Here is a 22,122-nt window from a genome sequence, read left to right as displayed (position 1 = left end):
AGGGAAAATATCCGTGCACAGGGTTCTGACTTAAAGGAGATGCTGAAAGTAAAGAACATCTTCACTGGTCAGGACAAGCTTCTGGAAGTGTTCACAGCATGTGCAACGTGCCAGATTCCTAATTTACACTGGAGATCCAGCTAGTCCTCTGCAGACCAAAAGTACCTGCTCCAAGCAGCCCAGCCAGTTGTTTCCGCTTTGGAGGGGAAAAACAAGCTGCAAACCTCCTAAACTGGCACCAAACATCCACCTGCAACGTGATGATGTGATCCCTGTGGAGTAACTGAGCTCTGCCAGCTCTAGGCAGTCACTAGAAAAAAGAGCATCAACTTCTGCTCTCAGAAGTGCAAAAATATAAGGAAAAAATCTGAACTAAATGTCAGTTGACATATTGCTGTCCCCTGAGCCTGAAACTCTGTCTTGGAAACATGACCACACCATCAGTCCCCCGGGTCATTAACTTCATGAACTCTCATAAGCACGTAAAAGCCATGCTATCATTTTCATTGCTTATGTTTTGGCAGGGACACTGAGAAAGGAAAAGAGATGTGAAGCCTAAGGAAGAAGGAAATGCAGAAGAACAAAAAGGAAAAGAAATAAGAGTCATCAAGGACGAGATTAATCCTACAGGCTCAATTCCCACTGAGGTAATATGGTGTTTTATTGCACAGGCTGGAAACACCCGTTCCTGATGGCCCTGCTCTTCACATAACCCACCAGGTAAGAAGGGGGAGTCCTGGTCTAGTCTAGGAGGGACATTGCTCTGACCCCTTGCCATGGCATTGGCTTTGATCAGCTCTCAGACCTGGTTGCCTTCACAGGGTCAGTGCAGTAAGTTCAGCACAAGAGCACCCTGAAGGTTTGAAATCTAAGATTTACCCAGTGAAGGAGACTAAATTAAGTATTTCCTGGACATTTTTGTGAAAATGGAACAAAAAAGAAAGACTGCCTGCTTGTCAAGTGTGCTCTTCTACACAAGCCATGCCACCAGTGCACACAACTTTTGCTCAAGCAAAGAATATTTCCAGAGCAGCAGCTCTCTCACCTAAATTCACACCATGGGTGCAGACTAGTCTGTCTCAGCCTTTCTTCTAACACCAAAGTGACCTGAATCCAAAAAATACCTGGCAAAAACTTCTATCAAAGCTCATACATCTCAGCAAAAATGGTTCAGTTCAAAGACTGAGAATAGTTTGCTAAACTATTTTCATTCCCAAATTGTTTTGGATGAGTTCCACTCAGCTCCAAACCTCCTTAAACACAGAAGATAAACAGGGTGTAGGAAAATCAGAGGCCTTTTCCAACCTAAACAGTTCTATAAGATAGAGTCCAACCATAACATAATACAGTTAGCAAGCAAGAGAGGTCAAAATGAAGAAACTATACAGTAAATAAAACAAGGACAGACTGAAAAGGAGAGAACTGAACTAGGAAGTAGGAATAAACCACAGAGCTGCTCCACAAAAAGGCCATACCAGTATTTTACTTAGGGTCATGCTGAAAGAATTTTCACTGATTAAAAGTCATTTCTCTGGATCACTATCTCTTCAGAGCCTAGTGCCTTGGGGACAGAGTTTGTTTTAATGTAAATCTCACGTAACACAGGGAGTGTGTTCTCTCAAGGCATTTCTTCCTCCTGCTACACACACGTGCCTGCCATTCCTTCCACTCTGTCTCCATGTCAGAACCCAGAGCATTTCTTTTGGCTTGTTCTTCTTGCATCATTACATCTTCTAGGGAGTTAGAAGAAAGCCCTTGGTGATCCATGTTCTGCTGTGTTTGCTCAACACACATCTAGGTAATTAAAACTACCCCATCAATGACTTAGTCGCTTCTGATAATTATTCTGGTAGCACATAATTTTTGTATTTCCCTGACCTTTGTGGTCTGTACCATGTGTTTTTCTGCATTTGCAGCTGCATTTTTCTGGGGTGCTCCCAGTTGTTGTTTCGTATCTTTCTAAATCTCACTTGTGCTTCAGATGGAAAAGGCTGGCGTGGCAGAGGCCATGGCTGTCTGAATTCTGAGTTCCCAGGGTTAATGGGCTGTGCTGCAATATTTTTTTTTTCTGAAATTGCTGAAATGTGGATGTGGATTTGGGGGCGGTTGGGTTTGGGGTTTTTTGGTTGTTTTTTTCTTTTTTCTTCCTGAAACTCCATTTTCTGACTCATCTGTTCCAATGGGGACAATAACAAATTGCCTCCCATGACACTTTTCAAGCATTCATTGGTCTTCCAGTCAAGTTTCTTGTTTTGATGCTTGAAAAACACCTGTGTCTTTTGTTGCCTTGCTGCAAAAAGTTGCTGAGGCTGCTCAGCAACTTTCCATCATCGCCCATAATGAAGACCAGATTCCTCTTCTTGTTCTTGTCTCTCTCACTTTGAAGATTACTGCAGATGTGTGACTTTTCCTGAGTGTTTATGCCCTGCTCTGTCACATCTACGGTGATGTTCCCTTCCTCGGCTGTGAAGAGGGGTGTTAACTTCAACTTTCTTTCAATTTGTGTACCAGTACTGTTTCCTGTGGTCTCAATAATACTTTTGTTCTCTCTCTCCTGGCTGAAGAGCTACAGCTCTTCTAGGCCCTGTGTTTACTGCAGCTTTGAGGATAAAACAGGTCAGACAGGTACGATTTTGTCCTTAAGATGTTAACTCCATGATTTCTGCTGTCCTGTACTTCAGGAAAATGTCTCCAATTCTCCTTTGTGAAGCTGAACATTTTACATTCACTAAATCCCTCGTGTACAGCTCACACTCACAGTTCACATCCAGCTTGGTCAGGGTTCCAGCACTGCAGGAGCAAGCAGTGCTTGCTTATAGCAAGGCTGGATCCAACATCATCTCCTCGATTGCCTCAGTGATTCCTCCAGCCCTCCTTGCTTTCTGTCCTTGACTCTCCTCACAAAGCAAATTCTCCACTTTGTCCATTCAATGTTCAGCCAATTTCACAGCTTTCTGGCTCTGAGCAACATTACAATCTCTTACTGTGCTAATCCCAGAACAAACAGGAAGGAAATTTCAGCTGTGATAAAGTAACGCTGGAGAAAGCACAGCACTTCTTTAAGGCAGCACTGTCCCATTCTCCATCTGCTTTATTTCTCTTGTTATTTAAGCAGAGAGGAGAAAATTGAGCACACTTAATGTAGGGATTTAGCAGCACAGAGATTTTTTTCCTTAAAACACCTACAGGTAATGAATGTAACTTAACAGAAATGGCAGGCTTTGAAATCTATAGTGCACACTTTTAAGCAAATATTTCTCTGTAAAAAACTCTTCATTTTGAAGCAAAAAAAGAAAAATAAAAGCTTGTAATTTTTCAGATGCCAGATTGTGTTTGTAATGCTGGCACTTTGAAGTATCATGTTTTGCCAGGTAAACAGAACAAATCTGATATGGAAATAACCAGTGCAGAAGAAGAACATGGAAAAGCAACAAATCATTTCAGTCACCTTCAGCCCTAACCCTGACTCACTAACAGCCTGTGCTTGCCAGCCCAAGGTACTGTGTATAAACATGGGTCCATTGCACTAAGGGTGTGAGTGGCACAGCCCTGCCCATCACAGCCCCCGGGGCACAGGATGAGCACTGGCACTGCGTGCACAAAGAGTTCATCAGGGATGACTGTGCAGGTCCAAGTAAACTTAGGGGAACTGCTCACACCCTGAGGTGTTCTTCAACACCTCAGATACAATCTCACAAGCCAGAGATGAACAGACACACTACCACAACCATCTCAGCAGAAGCAGTGCTGGTGCAGGAGTATGGTCGGACTCAAAGGATGGAGCCTTTGAAGTCCCATTGCTCGTATTACAACGCACATCGCACACTAAACAAGGCTTGTCATCTGCTCTGAATGCAGTGCTATGCACTGACAGAGAGCACTCAGGCTCCCCACACTACCCAGAATAGCAACCAGTTGTAAATTGCTGTGCAACTGATGTTTTCATGACTTGTGGCAGCTACCCCCACCCACTCCTTTCGCTGTGTGATGCAGCCCTGTAAGTCAACAGCATGCGACTCTAAAACAGTGACGTCACTGCACTGTCTGGCTAAAACACAAATATACCTGTCATTATTTTTTCCTGTTTTGCAATAGAGTCCAAGTAACAAAAATTAAATACAAGGAAGTTTATCAGTCTCCATCTCTTCTCTTTCTATTAATGCCATCACATTCAAAACCTTACAGTTGAATTCTTCTAAGATTTCTAGTGGAAAGTATGTGTCCTGCTAGTAACTTCAGAAGAGGATTAATGTGCACTGGAATCAAAAGCTCTACTGTAAAAACCTCCTCATTGTCCCTCTTCCTTTGTAAATTGCTCCTAAAGCTGAATCAGAAAAGGGAAAAGTTATTTTTGCTACAGAAATGTCCAGCAGCAACAGAACATACAGAATATGGAACAACACCTGTAGTTTCAAGAAAGAGTGAGTGATGCTAACCAGAGCAACACAGAAAATACTCAGCAGGGCAAGGCTTGTCTGTGACTGCTGTGAAGCTTTTAGTTTTTAAATCTTGATAATCTGCCTTAATCCACTCTCACTTTTTAAAGCAACAATGCAGTTAAGAAGCACTCTGCCTTCCCTCATTACCTCCTGCAGCTTGATCTCATCCGGCTGGAGGATGCTGAGGACACCGCTGCTCTGGATCTCGGGAAGATCTTGCCATAAGTTGAACCTGGAGTTGGAATTCCTCAGCAAACTGATTTGTGGTGGAGCTTTGTTTTCGGTTGTACTTGTAGGCTCTGCTTCAGACGGGGTTTCCTCGCTGGGTGAAGTCTCCTCAGGGTCTGTCTGTGAATCCTGCAGTCGCCTGGTTTCAATCTCCTCGCGTGTAGACTTATCTCGATATTCCTGGTACAAGAGCCCTAGGAGGGAACATAACAGGTCTGAGAGGTGACAGCTGAACAAGAGAGTAGAAAAGTGTTATGGGAAAGCAATTGCTTTGTTCACCTCAGCGGAGGTGAGAGAGATCCCTTCCGTGCGGAGCGAAAAGCCAATTATGGCATCCCTACTTCAGCCAGAAGTGGAAACTATAAATGGAAGGCCATTCCTAAATCTACAGTGTTGTCAGCAACCTGCTCTACAAAACATTTAGTAACACAGTCAGAGGAATCTGTGATCAATCAGAACACCTAAAAGAAGCGGTTCATCATTTGCCAGGCTTTTAATTGCCTTTTAAAGCTTGATTTTCTCTTATATTACTATGTTACAAGTTATATAGGTTGATATGCATGTTTAAATGTGTGTCTGGAAAAGTAATACTGCCTACATTGAAAGCACTTTAAAGGAGTAATTTGATGGCAATGAAAATCCTTAATGAGGAAACACTGAGCTGCTGTTAAGGCAGGTGAAGCTTTAGGACAAGAAGCTACAGTTACTAGTTTGTTTTGGTATTGACCTTGTGGTTAGCCTTGGACATGTTGCTTAATATCCCTCTGCCTTCCTTTTTGGTTTCTATGATGATTGAAGATACAAAATTAACATTCAAAAGGTACCTGAATGTTACCTCACTAAGGAATAGGGTCTGAATTGACACCATCTGGCAGCACATCAATCACAGGAGGTGGCTTCTGAGTTTCAATTACGAACTTCAGGAGTAGATGAAACGGCAAACTGAAATTTGCCCCCACCCCTGATTTCAACTGACAGCACAAAAAAGGTAGGACTCCTGAAATTCCTTGGTCATCTTTAGAACATCCTTTGTCTCTCTGAGGGCTTTTGAACTGTCCCATTTCTCTTTCTGAACCATCTGTACGATCCAGAATTTTAACTGCTTGAATACAAAATGTAATTTAGAAGACAGGTGAAGACAAGAAAACATGAACATGCTCTGAGTCACTCTCCTCCCTTACTGAAATTGAAGAAGCACAATTACATTATCTCACTTGGTTTATGCTTGAATTGCAAAGTGTAACATGAATGAATAAAAAGCCTTTGATGTTAAAAAGAACACCCTACATAATTTATTTTGTCTGAATCGCTAGAGGTTAAAATTTATCTGGTCACATGCATTCACAATATTTGATCTCAGAAGCAGATTTTGTGTGTAATAAGGTGAGAGACAACGGGGTCAGGAGTTTGTCTAGGGAGGGCAGAAATGTAGATGCTGCTGCCTATTAAAACTCTGGACCCATATCCACGAGGCTCTGTACCAGTCACTGCTAAAACTACATGGGAGATATGCTGGGGAAAAGCACAGACACAAGGACAGCGTTGCTGCAGTCTGCGAGTGTATCCTGTTATCTGTTCTTCCTGGAAAGATGTTCAACACTGGATTAAAATAGCAATAAGGGGAGCTGTGCCTAGGAAACCATAGAGTCTTCTGTTAGCTTCCTACACAATGCTGAGCAGAGGAGACTTCCCCTGAAGTTTTGCATGCTGCTGCTACTTATGTAATTTCTCTCTGCGTCAGCGAGGCTTATATGGCTTTCCTAAGCATCACTGCCTGTTCTTCAGCATCAGGGAGGGTGCTGAGGATGTAGCAGGGTGGAAAGGCTCCTTCAGGAAAGAGTGGAGAGCCTGAGAAATGGGAGCTGCTTTCAGCGGTACTGATCTGCAGGCTCAGCCTGTGCTCAGGGCTCTGGGGCAGCACAGCACTGGGTCCTTCTGCCCCACAGAGAGCAGGACAGGCTGGGCAGTGATACCCTGCAGGAGCGTGGGCAGTGCTCCACTCGAGGGAAAATACGCTGGGAAGCTGAAGTGAAATCTATTTTACTCATATTGGAGATACTTACACTGCAGTGTTGACTGTACAGCCATGTTGTGCTGGTGGGTCTGCCTTGCAAGTCAGAGGATATTTTGTGTAAGGGGGACTTGGGGCCCCTTGTGCAGATCTGGAGAGCAGCTCTTTAAAAAACGTCCTCAAGACTATTTCCCCCTTGCTTTTAAGGAAACAAAATGCAGACAATGAAACTTGATTTTGTTTCCAGGTTCCCTGACTGCCCAAGAGATAAGACCTATGGAGCCGTCAGTGGCAGGCAAAGGCAAATATAGACATGGAGAGATCTGACTGAAGAAACTCATCCAGAAATGACAGCAAGGGAAATAAAGAGAGATTGGCTGAAGCTCTACCACAGACAGCAATATGAAGAGAAAGCAGGAAGGTGGTACCAGAAGAAAGACAAAAGGCAGGTAGGTAAATGTTTTAGGCAGAAGCATAGGAAGAAACAAGGAAGGCTGTGCTAGCAAGAATAAGAGATATTCCCACTTTCTTGGTCTAAAAGGTCTATCCATATGTCAGTAAAGAGATTACAATGGGTAGAGAAGTGACTTAGATGAGAGAGAGCGAGAGAGAAGCTATGCCAAAGCCTCATCCAGACGGAGCAGGAGATGGACACAGCACAGGATAGGTAACAGATGCAAGGTCAGGGAACAGGGTCTTGACATGTTGACAGGAGAACAATACATCTGGGAACTGACTGTGTAGAAAGAAGGTGTTGAATGTGACTCAGAGGATATAATGATTTAGTAAATGCTTACATTTAATTAAGTGAACAAGTACAAAATGTCAGAGACCTGTACCAGCTCCATTCATTCCTTATTGTCCCAACTGTCCTTACTGTGACCTGTGGTCTGTGGTCAGACCATGAGTTTGGTGTTAATTATTGACCTTAGTGTTTAAGGCTGACCTTCCTAATGTGTGTTTACATAGTTTTTATAGTACATAACAGACTTTTCCCTTTCTGTTTATTCCATCTAATTTCACTGTCACAGTCTCCCTTTCCCAGCTCTCTCAAAACCTGGGAGGGTAATTGAAAAACTAGTTACTAATTGTGGAAATCCTTGCCTTAGAGAGTTAGCAGCGCTCCTAAAGTAAACGTTATTACATTGAAAGCTATGTAAAATCTCAGGAGGCCCAGAGACGTTTTCTCTGAAATTCTCTGCTCCAGTTTCAGACAAAAAGTCCACTAATGCCTCAAAGGCAGGAGGGAGGGAAGGGAGCCAGCGTTCTCCAGCCATTTGATGTGACATCTCTGTTGGGGACAAGCATTGCATCTCTGGTTGTCAAAACCTTGTCTCCTCCATCAGGGTCAAAACAGACCTACTTGCAGTTACACTGATGCGTGCAGAGCTTTTGCACACCTTCCCTCTGACTTACAGCACACAAAAATATATATGAATATAGCAACTGGGTTCCTTTGAAATCCTGCTGGCTTTAGTATTTTTATCTCACCTCTTAGCTGCACAGTCCCAGTAAACTGACAACGTTTTGACACATCTCCCTTGGGAGATTAGTACCTACACAGCCAAAAGCAGGTAACAGATCTGGTAACACGCATGCAAATTGTTCACCACTTTCCTCCAGAAGGCCCCAGACTCAGCTGGTTTTTCTGACAGACGCTGGCAAGCTGCTGGCTTCACACCAGCCTCCTTCCCCAGCACTGTCCCAGTGGCATAAGGCACAGCAAGAACCAGTCTTGCCTGCCACAACCTGACAGCAAACAGCAAAGACACCAAACAGCGTGAGAAGCCTCCTCATTCGTGCCAGGGAGGTTTGCTTTGCTGCTCGTGAGAGTTATCTCCCCGATTTTCCCATGCTAAGCGCTGCATTCCTGCCCTCTAGATTAAAGTGTGTTTGTTTCATTTCCTGGAACTGAGCAGAATTGTTTAAAAACAAAGCTTCTATATTCCCATCACAAAACCTGCCCTAGGATGGGGTTTTACTTTGCCATTGCCCAAATCCCTCTGAGGAAAGTCGCAATTCTGATGTGGGAAATAAAAGAAACAAGCTGTGAAGGTCCTCTCTGCATGCCACAAAATATAATAATAATTAAAAAAAAAAAAGAGAAATAAACCACAAGAGCAAAAGCGTGACAGTCTTCTCCTCCACAACCACCCAGATAACCTCAACTCTGTGTTTTTAGAGACCAAAAATGATAAAATCACTTACTCCTCTCCTGCAAGTGCTATGCCAGTGGCTGTTACACCGACTAGATGCGAACCCCGTGCATACAACCAGTGTCCGACAGGACGAGTGACACGATACTTTAGTCTTACGTCTTTTGAGTACACAAAATCATATTTTACCAGAAAGTTTTGGGTAGCCTGAACGATTAATTGCTTCGTAATTACAAGAAGTAATCGTTGTTTATGAACGGGAGTCAGGCTGCTCAGCAACTGCATTAATCTCCTGCCAGGCAGCGCACAAACCCGATGCCCCTAAAGACGGCAAAAGGCCACGACAGCGATGTTTGACAGCGACAGCTCGGAGGTTCCCAGCACGGACAGGGAGCTGGGGTCCCGCAGCACAGCCGCACACCGCGTGGGTTCAGGTCTGGTGTGGGGGCTCAGGGGTGGGTTTGGGAGCTCAGGGAGAGGCGGCCGGCTGGGCGGAGGGCACCCGTCGGGGCTGCTGCGCCGCCGGCGGGGCGGGAGCGGGACGAGCGGCGAAGTTGTGTGAGGGCTCAGCGGCGGCCGGACAGCCCGCCCGGCTCGCCCCGGCACGGCTCCTTACCGATGTGCTCGATGAGGTTCCTCCACGAGTCGGCCGTCATGGGGTGTGCGGGCGGCGGCTCGGCGGTGCCGGCGGGGGTCTCCTCAGCGGCGGCGGGGGCGTTCCTGCGGGAGGCGGACGGGAGCCCTCAGAGCCGCGGCGGAAAGGCGGCGGGACAGCGGCCCCTCCGCCCGCCCGCGCCCTTCGCTCCCCCGCCCTCAGCCCCCCCTCACCTGCCGGGCTGTCCCGCCGAGCCGTCCTGGTCGAGGGCGCAGGCGGCGCTCAGGGCCGCGGCCAGCAGCTCCATGGCCGGCGGCGGCAGGCGGCTGCCCAGCAGCTCCGGCGGCGGCGGCGGCGTTGCGGGGCTGGGGGAGCCCGGGCGGTTGCCACGGTAACGGGGGTAGGAAGGCAGCAGCCTGCGCGGGAGGGAGAGGGGAATTGCGGCCGCCCCCGGGGCACCCCCGCAGACCCCCGAGACCCTCTGAGCCCCGAAACCCTCTCAGAGCCTCTGCTTAGACACCCCCCACCCGAGACGCTCTGCCCCCAAGCCCCCTCAGAGCCTCACCGCTCCCCTCAGAGCTTCTCCTCAGGCGCCCCCCCCAGGCGTCCCCATAGCCCTCCCCCAAAATCTCTAGAGAGCCCCCTCAAATCCCCTCAGAGCCTCCCCTCAGACCCCCCGTCAGGCATCCACAGGAGCTCCCCACCAAAATCCCCTCAGAGCCTTCCGAAACCTCTTCAGCGACCCCCTCTGGCTCTCCCGCCAAAACCCCCACGCAGCTCCCTCAGAGCCTCCCCTCAGACCCCCCTCAGAGCCTCCCCACAGATTTTCCTCACAGAGACCCCCTCAAACTCCCCTCAGAGTCTCCTCTCGGGCTCCCGCAAACCCCTCAGAGCCCCCCTAGCCTCTTGCAGCCCCTCTCCTCGTTCCCAGATTTCTTCCGAGGCTTCATGGAGCTCTGCCAAATCCCAGCGGAGCTCCCTCAGCCTTCCCCAAATCCCTCCCGAGACCCCTCAGAGTCCGGCAGAGTTCCTAGCCCCGCTCCCTCGGAGCCCCTCAAACTCAGCCCTCTGAGCGCCCACCTGACCCCAGAGTTCCCCCATAGCCTCTCAGAGCCCCCTCTGCACACCCTTTCAGCGCCTCCAAAATCTTTTCCGAGCCCCCATAGACCCCTCAGGTGTCGTTGCTCCCCTCTCAGAGCCCCCAGCCCCTGCCCGGCACCCCAGCCCGCAGAGACCTCCTCAGCCCCCCGGCTCCCCTCCAGCGCTCCGGCACAGGTCCCTCCTCCGCCGGGAGGATGACTCCCTCCTCCCCAGGGGCCCCCCCAAAAGGCAGCAATCCCTGCCCCAGGGCCCCCCACCTTCACAGGCACCCCTACCTCCATCCCCCCTGCGCTCCTGCACAGAGGCTGCTTCCTCAGATGCAGGGAAGCCCTTTTTCCATCCCCTCCCTTCCCCCCAGCAAGGCACCCTCCCCCAGCGAGCACCCACACACCCCATCCCACCCCATGCACCGGCCCCAGCCCTCTTCCTCCATGCACGGCCACCCCACAGCGGGCAGGGGTCCTGCCCTGGCACTGACCTGTCCTCCCTCAGCCCCGGGGCGCAGCGCTGCCCCCCATCCCCTGCACCTCTCTGCCTATGTGCGCCCGGCGCCGGCTTTGAGGGAGAAAAAGGGGTGGGAGAGGGGGGCTCTCCTGAACTGCTTCCAGATCTGGTGCATATGGTGCATTTCTTCTCCAGGGGCGAAACCCTGAGATGGAGGAATGTAACTGGGAAACTCAGCCTAATCCCTCCTGCCGGGAAGTGCACCCCTGATTACCCCACAGGATTGGCCGCTATCTGCCTCTCCTCCTCCGGCGGGGCTTCGCACCCGATCGCTCATTTCTCCCGTCTCCCTTTCCTTAGCGTCGCTACTTCCATAAGGATATATTGCCTCGTTTAGGCAGTAAGTATCTCAATGATCTATATCTCTCTTCGTTCAGGTAATTGTTTTTCCGCCTCAGGGATAAATCCTCTTGAGCTCCAGAGTACGGTTACACCCTCGGATCAGTTGGGAGTGCTTGTGGACAGGTTGGGTGCAGCTCTTCCCTACACGTTAATAACTCTCGGCAAAAAAAACGTCATCTGCACCACATTGCAACTGAGGAGTTAACAGAGGGAAAGTGCTCAGCTATTCCTTGTGCTCGCTTTCTCCCTGTTGCATAAATAACCGTGATTTTTCTGTACATGGTAAGGTAATTTATGTAACAGCATAAAATCTGTGTATTGGTCTGTATGTGTAAAATGGTTTCCTTTTAAACATTTTTATATTGGTTTTGCTAAATCATATGCCAGGATAGCTTCTAATCAGTACATGATGGTATGTCCAGAAAAAGTCCTTCAGCTTATGTGAACTAGATCTTGATCTGGCACACTGGAAAGCTCAGTCATTAAGTCATTAAGAAGCAGAACGGGAAAGAAAAACAGCTGGAAATGTCATTGAAGGCTCAGAGAAGGCTGTGAGTCCAGTTCATGTCCAGTCCCGGAGCAGGAGGTTGGAAGGACCAGACAACCGAAAGGAAATACCAGGGTGAGGGTGAGAGCTGGAGCCTGCCTTGTGCTTAGAGAGGAGGAGGAGAGCCTGAGAGCTGGGGCTGAGATTGTCACTGGGTAGGTGGTCAATATGGGATGACAGTGGGTTATCACCATTAAATGCTGGGGATTAGGGGGTTTAGGGAGAGAGGTGAGTGAGGGGGCGGCTAAAACCTTGTGGAAGGGATAAAGCGGCAGAGACTGTGCCTAACGACTGATGTTTTGGTGGTTTGCCGCTAGGGCAAGAATATTGTCAAGGGTTTTAGTGAGTGGGTGGGATGCTAAAAAGCTTCTTTCTTAGAAAAGAAGTGATCTTTAGTTATCCTGAAATCTGGAAAACCAGATATGCTGTTTACTCTTTTCTAAAGGGAAGGGCCAGGAGCAGTGGGGAGTTCTCTCTCATATGCAAAGGGAAATCAGTGCATAAGCTCTTACTGACACTGCTAGGATGAATATATATCTAAATATAACTTTTGAGGGTATTTACTAAGGAAAAAAACTCTTTCAGAAGTATGCTTTAAGAGTTTAACAGATTCTAACCCCTCCCATTGCTTCACTCCGAAGGTTAAATCTGTTGCAAATTGAAATTTCTTTTTAGAAAAAGTGCCTGGGTCATGCTATGAAAAACTTGCAGAAATAGAAAGCATCTTTTCATGATCCTATAACTGTCTGGTAATTTGATCCTGCCTGTCTTCCATTTCCTTCATTTCTTCTAACATGATTTCACTTTTGGTCCAAGATGAAAATCTGAAAATGTCACTGGAAGTACTAACGATAATAAAAACATCGGAAGCTCTGAAGAGGTGAGAACACCAGCTGCGAGTGAAATGCCCCCTGTGGCCATGGGAGGCCGCAGCTTGTATGTTCCTGTCTCAGAGAGCTCTTCCACTGAGTAGCAATGACCACTACTCTACTTTTCCTTCCTTTAGAACTTTTTCCTTTCTTAATTGCAATTTGGTCTTTCAAAGATGTTGTTCTTCCTTCCTTTCCAGCTTTATTCTTGTACTTTACGTTGACATACAGAGGATGTCCAGAAACAGAACGAGTGCGTGAGAAATACTTTTTCTCTCAAGTGAAGTGACAGAGTGTTCCCAGTACTCTTGGGACTGGAATAAAAAGTGATATTTAGCAAGATGGAGATATTTTTGTTCTACAAAATGTCCTGGGATTTTCTAAATCGTGCTTTTCTGTTTGGAGACAAAACAAAGCTTTTAAAGTTTGTCATGCAAACTAAAGGCAGGCAAACAAGTGATTCTGTCACAGTGATCTGGTGACTGGGATATTCATGCTGGTCACGGAGGATCCAGGTCAGAGTCACGGCTGTGTCATTCCCTCACATCTCACATGCCTGTTCCAGGGTAAGTCAGTCTCTCTTCCTGCAGCTGCTCTGCTTTCTCTGGTCACTGGGAAAGGTGCTTCAACCTGGCAAATGCTTATTCACCAAATACCACTTTAAGTCAGTCAATACTGAACTATTTATGTGGAGCAGCTCCAACATAACTGCCCCTTTCTTCCTCCCTAGTTCCACAGTTGCTAGGACTTTGCATGCAGTTTAAGCTGATCTAGCTGCTCAATTCCACTTCTCACTTGACCCCCTGAGGCAGATTTCTACGTCTGCTGTTATGCCAGCACTCACTCAAGTTTGTCTCATTCTCAGTGAACAGGTTTGGGCAGCTGAACTCATGGAAAATGATTCATTTTTTTGGTAGAACCAGCTTTGTGTGTATGGTGTCACTACAGGGTGAGCTCAGAGCGAGTGCCAGCAGAGCAGAGGTGGCAGACATGCAGATGGATGGCAGGACCGTGGCACTGCCACCTTGGATCCTTTTACACTGCTGTGGAACAGCAGGCTCAGGCCTGGAGAAGTTCCTACTCCACCTAATCTTAACCATTGGGTAGGAGTTTGGAGGAGGTTTTCTTTTTTCTCTCACTGTAAGAACAAAGAATCTGATGCAGAGCCCAAAAAGCTTTCCCCCAGTTATCAAAATCAGTACAATCTCCTGATGACAAACCAGTTTTCTCACCAAAATCCCTTCAATTCATCCTAAAATTCCCTGTCCAGTTGTAGGGGGAAAGAAAGAATCTGATTACTAGAATAACAAAGCAGCTGGTTGAAAATCCTATCCCAGCACTGCACAAGCAGTGCTGCTTGCCCTGTGCTCTTGGTGGTGACAGAAGTCCCACAGTGCCCCAACAGACCAAATCCCAGTTCTGTCTCTGGAATCCTTAGGGTCCCGAAGCACACAGGCACTGGCAAAGCTCCCTGGTGGCCATGCTCTGTTGCCACAGGGCAGGACCATGGCTCAGCTCCCTGTGGGCAAAGGGAAGTGGGTTTGAGTTGCACCTGTTCTGCAGAGAAGGGCTTCGTGTGCTTGCAGACTGTTCCCAGCTTCACTGTGCTGCTGTTGGAAAAGATTCTAAACGTTGGCTGACCTGGTCCATGGTTGTGTTAAAATGTGATAATTGGTGTGAGTTTATAATTAGTTTATTACCATTATCTCATTTAAGTTATGCTTAGGGGATGAATTTCCAATCTTGGTTTGTATTTTCCAGCACTAGTAATTTTGAAAAATGAGTAATCATTTGAATTAAGATTTATTATGTGCATTTCAACTCAAAAGCAATCCTTAGAATAAAGCTTGTTTTCAAATTAAATTGAAATGCATTTTTAAAATGTTCTCTTACAGCAATTTTTAGAAATTAGACCTTCTCTTCTAGAAACTAAAAAGAGAAGAGGCAGTCCAGCAAATCGTATTCATGAAAAATTCCCCAAACCCTTCTAGTCAGTGGGAGTTTCACACCAAGAAAGGCCACAAGATGAGGTAAGAAGCACTGTTTTAATCTGAACTAACCAAATTTATGGAGAAGTGTGAAGTTAATAATAGATTTGAATAATGTTATACCTAGTCAAGGATATTTTCATACCTCAGGTTCATTCAGATTCCCTCTGTTCATGTGTGGTTTTCAGCAGTGATTTTGGCAATGGGTGTGTCTGTGCAGTTTTTGTTCCTGATTATGACTTTTTAATGGTAGATAAGCAGAACTCCTCATCCCTAGTATTTTTAGATCCTAAAGGATAAGAGCATATCTGTTCTCCTGAACCTCCTTAAGCTCTCATCAAAATACTTCAGTTATATCTGTTGGGGCTTGCCAATAACTAAAAATGTTCAGAAATTTCATTTATAAGATCCTTACCTTTAGGTGCTTCTAACCTTTTGGTGCTCATAATCATCAAGGTTATGTTTTTACTTACTGACCATTTGCCATAGACAAGTTAGTTTTTTTATATATTAAAAGCAGTTAACAATTTATTAGACTTAGGAAAATATTATTGGATCCCTACTAAAGGAAAACAGAAAACCTGTTGTTCTGTCCTTCCAAAAGCTTTGGTTTCTGTTGATATGCAAGTTGAGATTTTGGGGCTTTCCAGGATTGTGTTTTTTGCCAGACTTAAGAAAATCCATAGCATTTAGACCCTTTTCCACTCTCTGCAATACACACAAGCTTCAGACTTAGATTGTAGCACCTAAAATCCCTGGGCTGCTGCCCATGGAGAGAACACATCCTCTGCTGTGGGCTGAGACAATCATTTCTGATACTGGAGCTGTAAAAGCTGCCTGGTCCAGTTCTAGGCTCTGTGAATGAAGGCCTCTTTAGGTATAAATAAATATTTACAAATAAATATATAAACACACAAATAAAGACCTTTCTGCGGTATCCTCAGTGATCCTTGTGCTGGATCCAGTCAGCATGATGAGAAAACTACCTGACTGAAAAACAGAAGGGGCAAGACTCAAGCATGGGGAGGAAGAGGTCTACTTCTGGACCAGGAGACTGCTGTGAAGAGAGGAACTCACGCCCAGCTGGAGGCTTCAGGAAATGGTGAGTTGGAAAAGGCTGTAAAATTTGGCACTGGAGCTAGGAGGAGGGGTGGGATAATAAGATTGTATGAGCAGCCAAAGGGTGAAGAGCCTGGAGAACAACAAGACACTGAGATATGAGCTGCAGGAGGGAAGAGAGAGGACTAATGCGCCCGAGAAATAGCAGGCTGAGGAGATTGTGTGGGGAATTACAAGTTGAAGCTGATAGAAAAGGAGTGAAACAAAGAGATTGATTGAGGAGCTGAGGAGTCCAGCTGAAGCAGATCAGATTGGGAGACATGGAGGGCAAAGCCTGGACCTTGCACAGTAATGAAAACATGACTAGCTCAAGAACCTGGCAGGCAGGGACTGTGTGGAATAGGGGGGCAGACTGGGATTGGGATCTCCTTTGGCTGCATGCTGGAAGGATGCTTCATTAGAACTGTGTATGTTATTACTTGCTATTCTGTGTGATCCTGCGAAATATGAGATGTTGACAGTAATGACATTTTAATACCTACAGAGGCTATTTTTACTGGAAATTTACTAGTTTTTAAAATACTTCTCCCTGCAAATACAGTTGCCCTTAGACTGTTTAAGATGCAGATTGTACAGAAAGGGATAGAAAAAAAAAAATCTGTCTCTATTCATTCACCTCTAAAAGAGCAAAACGTTGCAGAGCGATGAAATGTAAAGATTTGCTCAACAGGTGTTTGCACCAGCTATTGCTGACTTCACCACTTGCATATTGAAGCACCATTGGCAGCACAGAGAAGAACTGACTACAAGAAATGTATTTCATAAGCAGAAGGAAACTGCACAAGTTTCTAAGGCCTTTTGCAATCCGGCTCCCGGTCTCTCCAAAGGTTTTCCCTACTTTTCTGGTTAAATCAGGCTATAAAAGCAGTGCCCTCTGCTGCCCAGGACCAAGAGTGCTGGGCTAAGGGATGGTAAGCCACACTCACACGAGCACCTTTCAGAGTGCTATGCCATCTCACATGTGTACTGTTCCTCTCTAATACGTGTTTGCATGAATTCAAACAAGTTGGGTTCCCTCTTGCTGCTGAAGGTGACTAGTTGTATTCACTGTTGTAGTACTTCCATTCTTTGAGCTCATATCAAACATAATCAAGTGATTTTTAGATGACCCTTGTTTCTCTGAATGGGACGTTTCATAAGCAGCATAAAGAAACAGTTTGCTCTGCACTGGGAGACCCGTGATCTCACCATGAGCTTTGCAAAGTGAAATTTCACACTGAATTTCTCTTCCAATGTATCTCGTGGCCCATAATAAAAACATATCATTTTTGGAATCTGGCTCGGTGGGAAATGGTAGGTAAATAATGCAGTCATGCTGCTAAAATATCTGTATTGTACTAGAAAGGAAGAAAAGTGAACATCCTATTAGCTGACAATATAAGGCAGACACTGATTAGTGAGTCTCCTTTCTAGGGTCTGCAATGACTAATTTTCTGGTCTCTGTGGGAGCTGCTTTCAGCTGGCAATTGTGGATGGACACTGTGGGTGGATGTTTCTCTGTGGTGGCTTTCTGTGATCTCAGTCTGGAGCTGGCAGGACTGCTCCCTGTGGGCAAGAGCAGCTTTTGCTGAGTTCAGTTCCTTCCAGGGCCTTGGCTCAGGTTGCTCTGGAAAGCAGGGGTTGTGCTGGGAGCTCAGCACTGAGATGCTCAAGGGCGGGTCTGGTGTCGGGAAGCAGCTCGGCATGGTGGGGGTTCAGATCTTTGTACAATGTGGAAGGCTGAGAGGGAGCCCTGGGGTGTTGTGGAGAACTCTAGAGTGCTTAGAGGGAGTTGGAGGTGGCACAGGAAAAAGATCATGGGGGGAAAAGCCACTTGAGCATAAAAATGCTCTTAGGAAGTATTTTATGGAGGGCGCGTGGCAGATTTTGGAACACCAGCAATAGTGTTTGAGGAATCCTGTTTTCAAACATCAGTGTTCTGAGATCACTGAATTACTCTACTACTCTCAGAGCTTTGAAAGACACATAGATGTGAATCAAAGTCTGTGACAATTCCTTTTTCTGAGCTGTTTACTACGTTCCCCAGCTGTGTTTACCTCCTGCCCTGAATTATGCAGCATGGCTATATGTGAAGTGACATCCCTACCTGTGAAGAACCCATTTGTGTCAGACCTGCTGGTTATCTTCATGCAAGGAGAAGGGATTGTGCCTGCCCAGCCCTAGCATTTAGATGGTTGCTGTGGGATGCTGCTGACTCTGAAGAGATGCAGCACTGCTGCCCCGCTTGCCCTCGGGGTGATTCACTCCTCAGAACTCCATGGAGCTTTCCAGAGCTGGCCAGAGGTGCCTGCACTGTCCCTTCTGCAGAACTGCCAGCTTCTGCTTTCAGAAGAATGCTTTATTCTTCTGATTTATTCTTCTGGGGAGAGATTAAATGCATGTCTTGAGACTAGTGATAAGATTTTTGATGTCTTATCTGCATAATGGCCTTTTTTCCAATAGGAGGGAGATAATAGGAATTACTGTAAGTAATGGTAACATTCTTAGGCTCCTGCAGGCTTCCCCAGTGCAGGTTTCTAGTGGTTCTGTTATAAATTACAGTTGATCTTTGGAGAAGGGCAGAGGACATGGGCTGAGTTTGAGCTGGAACTCTGGTCTCATTCTCTGTCAAACGTCTGTGCTCAGTTTCGAGAGACCATCGATGCCGCTCAGCAGCGCTGCCTGCTTTTAGCAGACACATGACTTAGAACCTGTACTGACCTGTCAAGCTCTGCACAGCATCATCTTCGATAAACCTGACTCCCAGCACAGGCTCATTGTTTCCAGCTCCAGGGAGAATCAGGATTTGCACATTTCAGAGCTGCCTAAGCGCCGGTGTCAGGATGTCAGACACTGACTGTGACGATTATGCCGCGAGGAGAGGAAGACAGATGGGTTTGACATCACAGCAGACTGTGGCTGTCTATTTTCATCTGCTCAGTTTACGGCCAAAGGGCAATCAGTTTTAGCCAAGGCAATTAATTTATTTAAATCCAACTTGACGTTTGGCTAAAATTGTTTTACTGGAGTCCTCTCCGTAAGGAAAGGTGCCAAGGGACTAGACACCAACACAGCTGGTGTGGCACAATGCATACACCCTTAGAGGACAGGGGCTTGGTGCTTCCAGCCTGATCTTCTGCAGTACCAGCAGGGACTATCTCACAGCTGTACACACCAGAGGTGAGTAGCTGGAGAGGGAGTCTGGGAGAATACCTCAGTCATATATGAAAATGTAAGGCTAGGTACATGCTCCTCTCTCTAGCTGGCTGCAGTGGCAATAGAGCAGGGCTGAGGGTAGATTTATGGGATGGATGTACCTTTACAGGTTGTGGGATCAGGGCCTTTTCCTGGACATTGGTTGTTGAGGGATTTAAACCAGAAAGGGCTCCCTCACTGAAAGCCTCAGTTGCTTCTCAGTTCTTCAAAGTAAACAGCAAACAGAAGGTCAGAATACTGTAGAAAACATCTTTGTAGCTATTTCTTCAGCTATAAAATCCTGTTTTCCATGTGGGGTTGTATAACAGGCTTCAGGAGAGCTCTCTATGAAGGCCAAGAATGGGATCACCCTGATGTTGGGATGTTCCACAAGAAAATGCCCACAGGCTCTCCTTATTCTCTTAACAAGCTGCTTAAGGCAGTCTGCCCACTTATACCGCTGGATGATCCTGCTTCACATTCCCCTTTTCCCACCTTCCCTACTGTCTTCTTGTTGCCTCTTTTTCCTTCACTGTCTTCTCCAAACCCATATTGACATGACCCTTTATACTGTCACACTAATACTAAGCAATATATATCATTAAGACTGAAAGCAGCACAAGTCAAGGTGAGAAGGCAGGGATCAGAGCTACAGTTTGTCCAGCTGTGCTTCCCCAGACAGCATTCCAGCTCTGACACCACTCTGACTGTAATTTTCAGTGGAAGCACAGTGAATTCCCTTCTTACCTTTGGATCCATAGTTCATCTAACGTTGTCTTATCAGAGTTTGCTGGAGATGGTGATCCCTTATGAGATAAAACATTCAGAGGCTCTTTGACAGGCTCATTGTTTTTGAGTGAACCTGTGACATAAGAGAAAGCCAAGAGGGTGTTAAAACAGTTATTTTTTTAATTTACTTTTACTGTAGGCAGTGGTTTGCTTACACCAAAGGCAACAGAAAGACCACAGACACAAAGGTGGTTACATTTTAGCTTTGATTTTCAAACAAGATCAAAGTGTCATCAGCTTGCACAGCGCAAGATGGTACAGCCTTTGTCACAGTTGCAAATGCAACTGAGAAAAGGTGAAGTTGGATATACGGTGTCAGTTCTTACGTGTGTGAGTAGCACTCTCACCACTGCAAACTGGTCCCAATGTGAGTGATTTTCAGTGCAATCCACTGAGCAGAAAAGGTTTATCTGTGTGTGCCTGTGCATGCCAGTATTTGGTTTCCCAAGTCAAGGCTTCATGACTGCTCTGCTTTCAGGCATACAGTAGATGTTTACTGGACAAATCAAGGTTAGATTTGGGTGAAACAGGAGCTTTACTTTTAATTGCTTCTCCAATTTCCCTCAGATGAACCTCTGATCCCTTCACAGGGAGCCAGAGTTGTATTAAGTCCATGGCTTACTACTGTAGTACTTGGCAGGAGAGGATGCATCTCACTTTTCAAATGAAACCTCCTGTTGTTTGAGGCTTGTTGATATATGGCCTTGTTGTTTTTTATTAGAAATATTTTGGTCTAAGGCATAATTCTGTTTGCATTTCAAACTGGTGACAGCACAGTCAGGTCAATGCTCTGACTGAGGCTGGTTTCTGATGCACCCTTTTAATCAATTTTCAGAGGGAAGGTGTGACATCCAGAATTTTAAAACTTGCTAAACTAGTGCCAAGGGCTTATGAAACAGTAGTTTGAGTTATTCACTTTGAATAGTTTAAACACTTTATCCTTCTGTCCGAGGAGATTGCTTAAAAAAAAACCCAACAACTGTTTTTCCAGTTAACGGAAAACATGTTTTACAGCTCCTAGGCTATAAGGGAAAGCTGGGCTGGTGCAAAGGGTGCCTATATAAAAACCTTTCCCTCTGCTGAATTTAGATTATTTTACATTGGTTTTTGTGATCTGATCTCTTGAGTCTTTATTTTTCTCATTTTGCATCCTACTTCGTCTTTTCCCCTGTATCTTTCCCTCTCTTCCTCTCTTCTTTCCTTCTCCTCTCCTCCCCTCCAGTCATTCCCTAAGCAAAATGAGAACAGGTTAACATTTGAGCTTGACTCATATTCTTGGATAGCTGCTGTTCAAATGGCTTGGAAGGCAAGATAAAATAGCTCACCCATCCCTTGCTTCCATGCACGTCAGCAAATGCTGTCAGAAGTTCCTGCTACAAATGAGGCTGGTGTAGAAGCACCCGCTGTCCAGTTTCAGGGAGAGGGGATGGAATCAGTGAAGTAGAGGGAGAGGGCAGAAGAGCTGTTCACACAGTCTTAGCTGAATTTGAAAGCTGTAGCTCTGAGATGGACTTGCTACAGTCACCCCGGAGGAAGAGCTATTGCTCCTAGCCCAGGTCTTGCTGTACAGATGGAGAAAAGAAACGTTCCCAGTGTGTCTTGTTGAAAAATTGCAGGTATGGAAGGAAAAGCCCTGTTTGGAACCGATCCCGTTTCAGCAGCAGTAACACAGGGAGGGGGCGGGAGAGAAGCGCAGGCCGGCCCCTGTGGATGCTCTAATGACTGCTAAGAGAGAAGCCCTTCTTTTAGCTTGTCCTTCCTCAATGTCACTGGCCGGACATGAGGGATGTCCTCCCGTGCCGGTGTCCTGATGCCGTGACGCTGCAGGTGTGTGGAGAAGGTGCGTCCTCCCGTGCCGGTGCCGCTGCAGTGGCAGCCGCAGGTCGCAGGGGTGAGGGCCCCTCACAGCGGTGGGACGCTGTGCCGCCGGGGAGGGCGAGCCTGTGCTGTGCTCCCGCTGCAACCGCGCTTGGGAAGGCGGGGACAGGATGGCTCTGCTCGGGTCCTGTCTGCACCCGCAGGGTGGAGAGCAGCTCTGCTCTGGCACAGGCGACACTCAGTTTATCCACAAACCTCATCGCAACAGTAGCAGAATGTTAAACAGGAGCTCTGTGCTCTGCCGCTGTCTGCTTGGAAACTTGGAAAAGGGAGGGAACTTTCCTCCTGTCCATGCCACAGGGTTGAATGGGCCTTTATACTGCTGGAATACTGTGGCTCCCTTGGCAAGGCAGGCAGGAGACACCTATTTTCTTGGGGACAT

General features: G+C 46.5%; 2 protein-coding genes across 8 annotated transcripts in view; one reads left to right on the top strand and one right to left on the bottom strand.

The window, feature by feature from the left end:
• The window catches only part of NGEF (neuronal guanine nucleotide exchange factor), a 39,695-nt gene that overhangs the window by 16,137 nt on the left and 1,436 nt on the right, over window positions 1–22,122 (bottom strand). Inside the window, exons 1-5 of one of the 3 annotated variants that reach the window (XM_027724924.2) lie at window positions 21,188–21,725; window positions 19,821–19,935; window positions 9,663–9,845; window positions 9,451–9,554; window positions 4,587–4,861 (exon numbers count right to left, since the gene is read on the bottom strand). In XM_027724924.2, coding sequence (XP_027580725.1) covers window positions 4,587–4,861; window positions 9,451–9,554; window positions 9,663–9,845; window positions 19,821–19,935; window positions 21,188–21,191 — 681 coding nt within the window. In that variant the 5' untranslated portion in view covers window positions 21,192–21,725. Of the gene's footprint in view, window positions 1–4,586; window positions 4,862–9,450; window positions 9,555–9,662; window positions 9,846–11,008; window positions 11,241–19,820; window positions 19,936–21,187; window positions 21,726–22,122 lie in introns of those variants that run through there. The other 2 variants (XM_027724923.2, XM_027724925.2) reach the window with 2 other exon arrangements.
• Window positions 10,815–22,122, top strand: part of NEU2 (neuraminidase 2) — a 36,995-nt gene continuing 25,687 nt past the window's right edge. Inside the window, exons 1-4 of one of the 5 annotated variants that reach the window (XM_039391131.1) lie at window positions 10,815–11,374; window positions 12,993–13,358; window positions 14,688–14,822; window positions 15,725–15,882. In XM_039391131.1, the coding sequence (XP_039247065.1) occupies window positions 15,800–15,882 (83 nt within the window). In that variant the 5' untranslated portion in view covers window positions 10,815–11,374; window positions 12,993–13,358; window positions 14,688–14,822; window positions 15,725–15,799. Of the gene's footprint in view, window positions 11,999–12,992; window positions 13,359–14,687; window positions 14,823–15,724; window positions 15,883–22,122 lie in introns of those variants that run through there. The other 4 variants (XM_039391132.1, XM_027724929.2, XM_027724931.2 and 1 more) reach the window with 4 other exon arrangements.

Source organism: Pipra filicauda, unplaced genomic scaffold (assembly GCF_003945595.2).
Source record: "Pipra filicauda isolate LSUMZ 115617 unplaced genomic scaffold, ASM394559v2 scaffold90_size2875636_pilon, whole genome shotgun sequence".
Taxonomy (NCBI): domain Eukaryota; kingdom Metazoa; phylum Chordata; class Aves; order Passeriformes; family Pipridae; genus Pipra; species Pipra filicauda.
The sequence above is the reverse complement of the archived record's forward strand: the minus strand, read 5'-3'. Positions and strand labels throughout refer to the sequence as shown.